At 41.5% G+C, this 12,873-nt stretch overlaps 1 protein-coding gene across 1 annotated transcript in view; it reads right to left on the reverse strand.

Moving 5' to 3' along the window:
* Positions 1-12,873, reverse strand: part of KCNH1 (potassium voltage-gated channel subfamily H member 1) — a 235,158-nt gene that overhangs the window by 179,140 nt on the left and 43,145 nt on the right. The window contains exon 7 of the mRNA XM_075863274.1: positions 6,205-6,597. Coding sequence (XP_075719389.1) covers positions 6,205-6,597 — 393 coding nt within the window. The remainder of the gene's footprint in view (positions 1-6,204; positions 6,598-12,873) is intronic.

Here is a 12,873-nt window from a genome sequence, read left to right on the forward strand (position 1 = left end):
GGCCCATAACTTTTTTAATTTTTCGTTGATGGAGCGGTCTGAGGGCTTGTTTTTTGCAGGGCAAGCTTTAGTTTTTATTGCTAACATTTTGGGGTACAAACGACTTTTGATGAATTGTTGTTCCACTTTTTTGGGGAGCTAAAGTGACCAAAAAGGTGCAATACTTGTGTTTTTTTGTTTTGTTTTGCTTTTTACGGTGTTCCCCCATAGGTTAAATTATTTTATATTGTAATACTTCAAACTTATACAGAGACGGCAATACCAATTATGTTTATTTTTAAAAAAATTTCTTTTCTTTAGGGGAAAAATAGAAAAAGGGGGTTTATTGAACTTTTAATTGTACATTTTTTTGTACCTTCGTCGTTTGCACAATACATTGAAATACTTTTGTATTATAGTGTTTTGTGCCAGGGCTTAATCGGAGCACCTAGATATCAAATTTGGGAGCCTCTATTAGGCCCACAGGCTGCCATGGCTATCATTGGCCCCCTGCGATCAGGTCGTGGAGAACGGGGGTGCGATGGAGTGACAGAGGGGGCTATCCTTTCTTTCTGACTTGCTATTGACCACAGCATCTAAGTGGTTAAACAGCATCTAAGTGGATAACTCCGATCCCGGCCGTTAGTGTGTAGTGTCAGCTGTAATTTACAGCTTACCACCTTGGCGTATGGAGTGGGCTCAGCCCATGAGCCCACTCCATACTCCTTCACTCACCACGGACTATGATGCACAGTTTCATCAAATGTCGGTAAGGGGTTAGAAAAATAAAATGCTGGCTTCCCGCAGCCACCACTAGAGGGAGCTAAGAAGCTTACAGCATACTGATTATACATTGAACTCTTTGGCTGTAAAATAACAAATTGTTAAAAGGTGGACATTAAATTTAAACACCACTCACACCCTGATGGTGATTTGAGAGATTTTATATACATTTCTACAATATAGTGACATGTTTGACAATACAATCCTATATGTAATCCATGCTCATATTCCTATTATTAACCTAAAAATGAATTCTCTGCTCCCAGCAAATAGAAATGAGCAGCGCGGTTTATTCTAGGGACGAATGGTCGTGTCTTTACCGAAACAAAAGGACGAATCACTTTGAAATGTCCCCTAGTTGTTCACATATATACAATATCATCTTATCAGATGTGACACAATGCTTACTGCTGCTGCATGACTCCCAGTCATATCCATGCTAATGCACCAGAAAACCCTACACTTAACACGAGGTGCAGACGAATAAATTACAAAGAAAAAGCCATTAAGGCGACTGTCACTTGTCATTTGACTCATATCTCCACGCTTCAGTTTGATTATAAAAGGGAAAATCTACATATCCTATTCATAGGTCAAATAAAGTCTAAATCTTAGGATTCCATATTTGCCAAAAGCCCCAATTTTCCCGGTACTGTTCCGAGAACCGTTCCACAAAAGGGGCGGGATTTATGCTTATTTATCTTAAAAGGGCATTTTTGTTTGGTTTTAGGGGCGTGGTGTTGGTGAATATTAAAATGTGTTGAAGAAACAGTGGGCAAACTCATGTATATAAAGTAAATACCCCCTCTGCTTGTAGACTGACATATATGAATTGGGAGATATATATGTAAATTGGTTTAAAGAAAAAGGGAAGCAGTTGCTGACAACAACCAATCAGATTCCAGCTCACATTTTTCAGATGCCCCTTTGAAAATAAAAAACAATCTGATTAGACGCTAGGGGCTAGTCTTTGCATGACTTTTGATACTGTGCCAGCTATAGTCATCAAGAAAGCATCATGGAGGTCAGGAACAGGCTGACCCCTCTTACCCCCCATTCTTGAATAATAATAAGACCTGTAGGTCATGGCATCCCTACCCTAGAGGCAGACCATGCTGCAGTTATGGGGCCCAGAGGGTCCAGCCATGGTTGGTCTTATCCCTTTTTCTAATGGGTGGCGATAACCTGTACAATGTTTCCCCGTGTAAAATCGGAGACACATTGAGGTACAGTATGGGCCCATCATAGTCTATTCATGCCGTATTATGGATCCCTATGACACAGATCTGTAATATGGCCGTGCGCAATAGTCATATAATGTCCTTTACGTAAAGATTCTTTCTACAGAATAATATTTTTAGAAATGGAACAAATCAGAAACTGGATAAAAGGCATTTGGCAGTTTCCTGGGTTCATGCTAGAGACACTCTGCCAAATTCAATGCTGGCAATGCTAAAACTACTTATAGGATGCTTGGAACCAATAAATGTTCTGCAAATATCCCAGAAGGGCAATAAACGAATGATTTTTAAATGAACATTTCAAAACTGGAAGAGTAATATCTGCCAAGCGAGTGCCCGTCCCACCCTCACCCCTTCTTCACAGAAGCTGAACAGGTATAATGTGTTAGTCAATAGATAGGCTGTACCTGTAAAAATGTGCTTTACCCCCTATAGAGAAAATAAGCACGAAGATAAGAGATGTCGCTACGCTTTCAGTTCAAGGTGAAATGTTGGTCGTTTATTCGTTGCCGGCAGTAGGACTGAGGACCGAGGCTTTCAGCACCAAGGACAGCACCCAGATTCTTCTCTTAGGCCCCCTTCCCATATATCCGGTGATCCAGCGTAGTTTCCTTATGGCGTGGTTTCCTATAGGATCCTTCCTGGCATCAGTTGCATTCGTTTTTACGCCAGATCTCTACCCTCGCCAGACAGAGGAACATTGTATGCAGCATTTTTCAGTCCGGCTATGGACTCCGGACTGGTGCACAAAACGTCATCAGTTGAGTCCGGCTCAAAACAACTAGCCCGACACAACTGATATATGTCAACCTGGCCTAAGGGGCTGCTAAAAAGAGTTTCAACACTCAGAAGATCATGAGGCTAAACAATTATATTTTGGATGAAACCTGAGACTAAAGTTATATAGATCACGCTCTTTCTAAATCACATCAGTGGGAGCTGAAGGCGCTGATTCACAACACGTGCGGGTTCCAAATGAATGTGGCCTAAATGGTAGAGGTTATTATTATTATAACTCAATACATTGTGCACTGGGTCTGCCATAGCGGGGGGGGGGGGTGCCTTACAGAACGACTCTCCGTTCTGGCGCATAGAGGGGGGTCCCAAGTAGGGTGCACACTCTATGATACTTTATGGCATATGGACAGGGATTGTTCTGATGGGACAAACCTTTTAAAGATGCTGTCGATTTTGGCCTTGAGGATACTAGGAATTTTTTCCTCACAGCGTTCTGACAGCCATAACTTTATCCTTCCATTAACATATATACATAGGGCTTGTTTTTTGCAGGATGAGTTGTATTTTTTAATAGCACCATTTTGTGGTACATATATCTTTAACCTTTTTAAAATTTTTGAGGGGTAATGGCAAAAAAAAGCAATTCTGTCATTGTATTTTGCATTTTTTTTCTTTACGTTGTTTACCATGCAGAAGAGATAATGTTCTAACTTTATTCTGGTTATGGTTGCGGGGATAACAAATATGTAAAGTTTTTTATGTTTGATCTCTTACCGTCTATTCAATAAATTATTTTTTTAAGGGAAAAAAAAATGTCTTTTTTTTATTTGTTTCAAATGATTTATCCTTTTTTTAACAACTTTATTAACTTTTTTTGTCCTACCATGGGACTTTTACTTATGATTTATAATTTTACCAAATAATGCATTGGAATACCTATGTAATCCAATCTATTAGTGCCTGTCAATGAAAAACTGACAGGCAGCTACCGTATTCGGCCATGCCTAAGGCGGTCATTATTGATCCGATTTTGGACATTGCCACAGTGAGGTTGGCTGTCCTGTGCCAAACATTTATAGCGCTGGTCCACTATTCCGGTGCCATTCATGTACAGTGCATGGCGCCGAGGAGTTAATTTTTTTTAAAAAAAGAAGGAACCTGATCACCAGAAGATTATTGCCCCGTCGCCTCCTTCTTCCTGAGGCTGTTATACACAGCTATGAAACAGCCAGATATTCGGATAAAGTTGTATCTTCCTGCAACCTGAACAATATTTTCTAAAGAGGATTGCCGAACACAATAATTTGGGCACTTTAGCTGAATTTGATGTTGGAAAATTATAGTCGGCGGGAGTATTAATGGATAAAGGTAACTGCTCTTCTGGAAGATGTTGATGTCTAACTCTTATCCGTGCTGTCTGAGTTACAAAACAAGTCGGAAGAGTTTACAAATTAATATTAGTTTTTATTTATATAGCACCAACACATAATGGGTCACTTTACATCAGGGAATACAGGGACATACAAAGAGATCAAAGGACCCCATAGAAAAAAATCAGAATGGGCCCAATCCCCACTGAGAGTTCCTCCAAATGTACAATTTTATTTATTAAATAAATGTCCACTCGAATTTCAGAATGCCAAATAATTTTTCAAACAACCATGAGTTGAATTATAAATTCTGCCTGCCTACCCTCACCACTAGAGGGAGCCAACAGCATATGTATAATGGAACTGACGAAAATACCAGTTTAGCAAATGCACCACTCTCTGCCAGACTTGGCGCTAGCTGCTCGACTTAGCAAGAGGTGGTGATCTAGTCCTGCGACCCCCCCCCCCTCCCTCTCAAAGTACTAGGGCCCCGCCTAAAGAAGATAAACCAGCTATCAGGAACCTAGCTATCAAACCCTGAGTATCCCGCTGGTGGTAAGGGATATGTTGCTTTAACCAGGCAGCTGCTGGCCAGTGGAGCGGACAGGTAAAAATGTCAAACTAGCAAATGTCAGTAACAGAGCGGTAGTGTCAGAGCCAATATCAAAAACAAAGTAAAGCTGTGTCAAAAACCAAGAGGATCAAAACAGGTCCAAATCAGCGGACATGAAACTAGTCAAACAATCCAAGGTCATACACAGTAGTAGTAGGGGAGAATGCAAAAAGGGAAACAGAACCAAACTGAGTATACTTACAAAAAACACAGAGCACAATAGCAGAAGGAACCCGGGAAGACAAATAATAACCGGCAATGAGCCCTGAGTCAGGAGGGTTTAAATAAAGGCGATCTAATTGTTTGAAATAGACTCTAGAGCAGCTGCGTGGAAACAGCTCCCAGGCTTAACCATCGCCTACCCTTCTGTTTTCTCTCAGGAGCAGAAAAGGTGACAATATGGATTTATACAAGTAGTATTGAGCTCAACGGAAGCAGAAAAGCTGCACCTAGGGCTGCTGAAGGCAAACACTGTCACCGGAAACAGAAACACAGCAAAGGGAAGAAGTACAGAATTGATAAGGTTAAAAAATACACAGGTTCATCAAGTTCAACCTATAATCCTACTGTATTGATCCAGAAGAAGGCAAATTCCCTATGAGGCGGATACCTATTGCTATACCTATTGGGAAAAATTACTCCCCAACTCAAAATTTGGCAAAAAGAGTAAATCCCTGCATTAACTTCCAATCTCCAGTATCTAGTACTCATAACCTGTAATATTATCTTTTCAAGAAAGGCATCAAGGCCCTTCTTGAACTTGCTCAATTAATCAACCATCACATCATCCTGTGGCAGAGAGTTCCATAGTCTCACTGGTCTTACAGTAAAGAATCCCCGTCTGTGATGATGGTGAAACATTTTTTCCTCTAGACATAGAGGTTGCCCTCTTGTCCTTGTTACAGGCCTAGGTGTAAAAAGAGCAATATATAGATCTCTGTACTGTCCAAATATATATTTGTACAGTGTAATAAGCCGTCTTATTTCTAAAGTGAATAAACCCAAGTTCGATTATCTTTCTTGGTACTGCAATCCACTTATTCCCTTAATTACTTGGTGGTCCTCCTCTGCACCCGCTTTAGTTAAGCTTGTTATTCCCAGGTGCCCAAAATTATACACAATATTCCATGTATGGTCTGACTAGTAATTTGTATAGAGGGAATACTATATACTTGTCATGAGCATCTATGCCTCTTTTGATGCATCGCATGATTTAATTTGCCTTGGCAGCAGCTGCCTGGCACTGGTTGCTAAAGATAAGTTTACTGTCCTTCAATATCCCAAAGTCTTTCTCAGCGACAGTTTTAGCCAGTGATTTACAATTGAATACATAATTGTAGAATTCGGCCAGAACATGAGGTTATGAAGTCGGACTCTTGCCCTGATTTTGGCCAAAAAGGAATAAATGTATCAACTTCAACTAAATTAAACTACTTAAAAACTAAATTACTCAACAAATTAGAGGTAAAATTTCACTCACCTCATCCACATTTTCAAAGGCATTGATGACATCATACGGCAAGCAGGACAGGAGATCGATGACAAACCAGGTCTTCAAGTAGTTCATACGTATCAACTTTGGGTCAGAAATTACCTCTCCAGCAGGACCAACAAAGGTGGTATGAAAATTAAGTACAATGTCCACCAAAAATATCACATCCACAATGCTATCCACGACCAACCACGCAACATTGTTCTGTTTCGTTTTGAAGGACACATTGTAAGGGACCAGAATTGCAGTGTAGAACGTTAATATTAAGATGACCCAATCCCAGGTGGTTTTGAAAACACAGTAATGCAGAATGATATGCGGAGGGGTCTTCGGTGCTTCTTGTTTGTATTGCGGAAGAATTTCGGAACCAAGTTGCAACACCTAAAAAAGATAAAAGACTTAGTCAATGTAAGTATGAGCCTAAACTGATTTTTATTGTGTCACCCCTGCATGAACACTTAGCTGAACAGGAACTCTGGGTGCCTCACTGGACACAGTCGCTGCAACTAGGACCAGAGGGGTAGCTATAGGGACTGTAGAGGCCCTGGTGCCTGAGGGGGTCCAAAAGGCCTTCACCACATAAGGGTATGTTCCCATTCATTTCAATAGGAGTCAGCTAGCCAGAAAAAGAAGCGTCTTGCTCGATCTTCGGGCAAATTCCGGCCAGACCTCCCATTGATGTCACTGGGAGGGAGGAATCTACCTGCTGACGACAGGAATAGTTCCGCAGGGGATTTTGCGGCGGGACCCACCACACAAAATCTACCATGTGAACTAGCCCTAAGAAGACACCAGATATTATAGATTTTGCATTGGAGCTCAATAGCTTCAAGTTATTACTTCTATGCTGTGATATGACCGCATTAAGTTGCAGGCCTAAAGCTTGATGCTGCACTAAAATTATCATTTTTGGGTAAATTCTATTTTTAGGCCATTTCCCATTCACCTTAAATTACATGATCAACTTTTTGTTTTGGTTAATACAGTCATGGGGGCACCAAATATGTGTATAAAATTTGCTATCACGTGAAATATACACAATACACTTTATTTTATTTTTTTAAATTGTGTTTATTGCATTTTTTTACATTGAGGGGTTTTTTTTTAACTCTATTTTTATTAATTTTGTTTTTATTATATCCTAAGGGATTAACACGTATGTCTTAAGTATATTATACTCAATAATCACACAGGAAATTGTTGGGGAATACCTCACCATGCCCTAACAACATGCAATCTAAAAAATATGAAGGGCCCCATAACTATAAAGTGTGCATAATCTGTGGTCGCTTCCGGGTCCTGAAGTCTGAGGGGACCAAATGGGTCGCTCTGTCCCATATTAAGAGACCAGTACTATTTATGACATGTGATAGTTGAGGGCCCTTTTACAGATTTTGCGTTAGGGCTAAAGAGCTTCATGTTACCTGTCTGTGTTGACCATGGCGATGAAGGGGTTCAATGGGCACCATTGAAAGTTTCTCTGTTAATATATTACATAATGCGGGAAGGGGTTAAAAGAGTATTTTTCATTTTATTGTATACAAAATTAAAATTTTCTTCTGCCTAGTCTCCTTTAATTTGCTTATAAATATCACCAACAAAAACTGTTCTGTCCTCGATAATGTGATCTTGACACAGAAGGACGTGACGGAAGGTAAAAATCAGTTTCGGGATGTCTCAGAAAGGAAAAATTACCTGAAAACAGCCGCTCCGTCAGTTTCACCATAACTTCTAAAGTATAATTTTCCTTTTATAAAAAAAGATTGTTCTATAATTTATTGTGGATCTCTGGCGGTAAATCCTATTAGTGATTCGTATTCTTATTTTGCGGTTTTGATTCATTGATGATTACAGATTCATTTACTGTTCAAGGAGCATTATACATTCCCCAATCTAGAAATATATTACCTACTAAATCAATTCGATTTTACTAATGACCAGTGCTAGGGGTGCTCAATAATGATCTATAAAAGCTCATGTATAAGAATGAGTGGGCTTCAGGGAATTAATATCCCGTCAATATCTCATTAATCTAAATAACGTGGTAATCTATAGGGCAAAGGGTGCTGAACCTCTGCTACATGACATAATAAAACATATCTGAATAAAATGTGAGGACTAGTGTCACCGTAATACAAATAGATATCATTAATAATAAAGATGTATTATAAAACATACTTGAAACACTAAAATGTACACCTTTTTCGGACCAAAATCTTATTAAACTGGTTATCCACTTTAGACAATGCCTACGTGTTAGAAGGGTCCCCAAAAATCAGCTGATTACAGGATGTTCCACTGTTGGGACCACTAACAATCAGATGTAATCTGTGATGGAACCTGTTAGTAAGTGTTCGATTTCCCTGCAGCGCCACCACAGGGGAAATGAAGCATTGCACAGTGCTCATTGAAATGAATGAGCTGTCTGTGTAATGCATGTATATGCTGGGTCCTCCAGAGAGAGAGACACTCTTTCCAGCTACTATCTGCTTTAGCTAATTGATAGGAGTCCCAATTAAAGGACTATTAGCTGAGAATTCCCTTTCTAAACCAGTTATATACACAACAGAAATAAAACAGCTCCTGACACAATATTAAATCTCAACGGGTACAACGGAGCTGGCAACAAAGCAGAAGATAAAGTGCCAAAATTCTTCAGATTAATGCCAAAAAAAATATATGTAGTGCGCCTCACCGTATAACGCCGTCCAGATAACTCAAGCAATTCAGTTCCTTACGAGATTTCCCGCTCTTGTCATGAAAAAGATGCCAAATAAAAGCACACTCCGAAAAAAGCTTAAAGGGTGAAACCCAAGGACAAACAGAGACTTGGCATGTTATGTACATTTTTATTGACGAACCTGTATTGATTTTATGGATTTTCGAGAATAAGGAAACCACTCTCATAATACGAAAGCATTGCGGTATCACATTATGTTGGATTGCGTTCACTGCTTGTAGAACTGTGAAATGAACCTCGGGTCTCCTTGGTAGAACTACAAGGAACAGCACTGCCATTTAAAGAACACATTTATTGGCGGCTGCTTCTTGACCTTAGAGGGATATCTTGTAAAGAATTGAATTGCTTGAGTCATCTGGACGTCGATGAGCGGTGAGGAGAACTGTATGTATATTTTCCGCCATTTCTAAGCCAGACCTTTAACCACCAGCCTAAAGAATTTTAATAAAAATTAGGGGGGGGGGGGGGATTTCAAGGTTTTCCTACTTCCATGTAAAAAATAGTCCAAAAAATTACCCAATGGACAAATTTTATTTTTAGCAGTTGCAGGAAGCATAACCACTAAACAAACACCACAAAACAATGAACAGGCACAATAAAAAAAAACATACATTGTGACTACCATCCATATACACAAAAATTCATGACATTGCGTAAGGAGTGCAGAATATTGGAAGGGGTCTATTCTGATAAGTTGATGTTCTTATATTCCAGTGACGATATGAAGGCACCCAAGGCAGAGAAGACAAAACTCTCCATCATTGTGCAATAAATAGAATATCTAACAAATTTGTCTTCATGTAGTGATCTAAAGTGGTGTACAGAATAGATTGCCAGTATTGGTTTCTTTGGATTTGCTGCTATGTAGATATCTTACACTGGGTTCTTCATCTGGTGCTATGGGGAATAGAGTGACAACTAGGAGCCGTGAGAGCAGGTGAACGGCTCGTTACAGTTTGTGTATCAGGACTCTGGTAACGAGCAGTGCACCTGTCTGTCCATCACATGACCAGGACAGATTGTTTCCAATTAGCATCAGATTGGGATGATTCTGGGGGCCCATCCACCATATCTACATATTATGTGCACATCCACTTGTTGTTATCATTGTACACATAGGACATATTGTCACTAATGTCTTTGTGAAGAAATAAGAAATAGACCCTAGTGGAAAGTGATTGGCTCACAAGTCATCTCCAAATGGGGTTGTCTTCTGCTAGATCTTTTCGGACCCCTTATTGAGTCAGAGTCTGGACTCACCGGAGGATCCAGTCCAAACCTGTTCCCAATCAATAACTACAAGCAGAGATCTTAAAGGGGTTGTCCGAGATTTAATAACTTTGTGTTAATGCTTGTAATTTATAAATGTAAATACATTTGTAATATACTTAAATTTTCCAAAGTGGCCCCGTTTCTAGATCCTGCCGTGGAGTACCTGACGGGTGACGTCACTCTCTGCTCTGGCTCTGCCGCTTTGTTGATCTTGAATTATTTTCCGGGTATACGACACGTCACTTGTGATGTGGTGTATATCGGCTTGTTCTGTTGTAAGGCGCATGCGTGGCCCCTGCTATTATTTCGAGAACAGCAGGGACCGCGAGAACAGCAGTGATAGCGCATGCGCGTCACATGCTGTGAAGCAGAACAGCCCATACATGGCACATCACAAATGACGTGTCGTATACCCGGTAAAGAATTCAAGATCAACAAAGCGGCCAGAGCCAGTGCAGAGAGTGATGTCACCCGTCATGTTCCCCACGGCAGGAAGGATCTGGAAACGGGGCCACTTTGGAAAATGTAAGTATATTACAAATGTATTTACATTTATAAATTACAAGCATTAACACAAAGTCATTAAATCTCGGACAAGCCCATTAAATATTACAAGGAATTGATAAACAAAGTATATTGGAAAATTGTTTAACTTTTTATTACACACTAAAGAAGCAGAAAATAAACCAGAATGCCCCATGTTAAGGGGGTGTCCAGGAGTATAATATGTATATATATATATATATATATATATATATATATATATATATATATATATATATATAATTATTGCTATTATATAATAAATTAGTGTGTGGTTGAGGTGTACGTGTAAATGCAGCTCACGGTAGTCCTCAAGGCTTTTCTCTGAGAGTATAATCCATGTCCGTTATTAAAATGGAGATCGATACCTTCAAAAGTCAGCTTCAAGGTGCTGAATGTCCTGTTCTGACTTTTAAAACATTTTGAAACAGAAGCTCCGTGTCACGTGTGGAGGGAGTCGCCCCCCAGACAGGGAGGACAGAGGAAGAAAGAAGAGCTGGAGAGGAGCAGTGCCACGAGGGAGCTGTAATGTTATGTGTGGGGGATTCTTTACTAATCGTTTTTGTGGGGGAGGGGGGACTTAATTGTAAATGAGGGAATTTTGTGTACAAGTTTTTGTGGGGAGGGTGTGTCAAATGCTATATGTGGGGGAGGGGATTTTGTGTCAAATGCTATATGTGGGGGAGGGAATTTTGTGTCAAATGCTATATGTGGAGGAGGGGATTTTGTGTAAAACATTTTTGTGGGGGAGGGGGACCTAACTGTAAATGCTATATGTGGGGGAGGGGATTTTGTGTCAAATGCTATATGTGGGGGAGCATGGGACTTGGCTGTGAATGCTATATGTGGGGGAGTGAATTTTGTGTCAAATGCTATATGTGGGGGATGGTGGGACTTGGCTGTGAATCAGGGGCGTAACTAGGAAAGACTGGGCCCCATAGCAAACTTTTGACTGGGGCCCCCCTCCCCTGGGAGTCACACAACCCCCCCCTTGTAGATAGTGCCTTTTTTACAGCCCCCCCCTGTAGATAACGCCATACAGCCCCCCTGTAGATAACGCCATACAGCCCCCCCCTGTAGATAACGACATACAGCCCCCTTTGTAGATATCTACAGAGGGGGACTGTATGGCGTTATCTACAGGGGGGACTGTATGGCGTTATCTACAGGGGGGACTGTATGGCGTAATCTACAGGGGGGACTGTGTGGCGTTATCTACAGGGGGGACTGTGTGGCGTTATCTACAGGGGGGACTGTGTGGCGTTATCTACAGGGGGGGACTGTGTGGCGTTATCTACAGGGGGGACTGTGTGGCGTTATCTACAGGGGGGACTGTGTGGCGTTATCTACAGGGGGGACTGTGTGGCGTTCTCTACAGGGGGGACTGCATGCCGTTCCCTGCAGGGGGGGCTGTGTGACGTTATCTACAGGGGGGACTGTGTGGCATTCTCTACAGAGGGGGCTGTATGGCGCTAATGCCATACAGCCCCCACTGTAGAGAACGCCATACAGTCCCCCCTGTAGATAACGCCATACAGCGCCCCCGCCTGCAGGGAACGCCATACAGCGTCCCGTTCCCCCCCCCCAAAAAAAAAATGCGACCTACAGTGTTGTTGTGTCCTACAAATATCATGCATCCCCTATCCACAGGATAGGCGATACATGTGCGATCGCTGGCATTGATAGGGAGAACGGGGGACTGAAAGTCTCCCCAAGTTCTCCATGACTAACCTCTGACTTCCGGCGTCTGTGTCGGCAGCTCAATAAAAATGAAAGGAGCGCTGGTCACGCATGCGCACAAGCGCGACCGGCGCTCCATTCATTTCTACGGAGAAGCCGACACAGAACCCGGAAGTCCGAGGTTTGTGATGGAGAACTTCAAGGGACTTTCAGTCCCCTGTTCTCCTTATCAATTCCAGCGATCACACATGTATCCCCTATCCTGTGGAGATCCTGTGGAGAGGGGATACATGTATTTTGTTTAATGGCAGAGCGGGGAGATACCTCTCTGCTCTGCCGTAGTGATCAGTGGCGTCCCGCTGTAGCAGCCATAGCGGCTGCTAGTGGAGCCTGCGGCCATGGTGGGGGCCCGTGCCGGCAGG

The sequence above is a fragment of the Rhinoderma darwinii genome, chromosome 4 (genome assembly GCF_050947455.1).
Source record: "Rhinoderma darwinii isolate aRhiDar2 chromosome 4, aRhiDar2.hap1, whole genome shotgun sequence".
Lineage (NCBI taxonomy): Eukaryota > Metazoa > Chordata > Amphibia > Anura > Rhinodermatidae > Rhinoderma > Rhinoderma darwinii.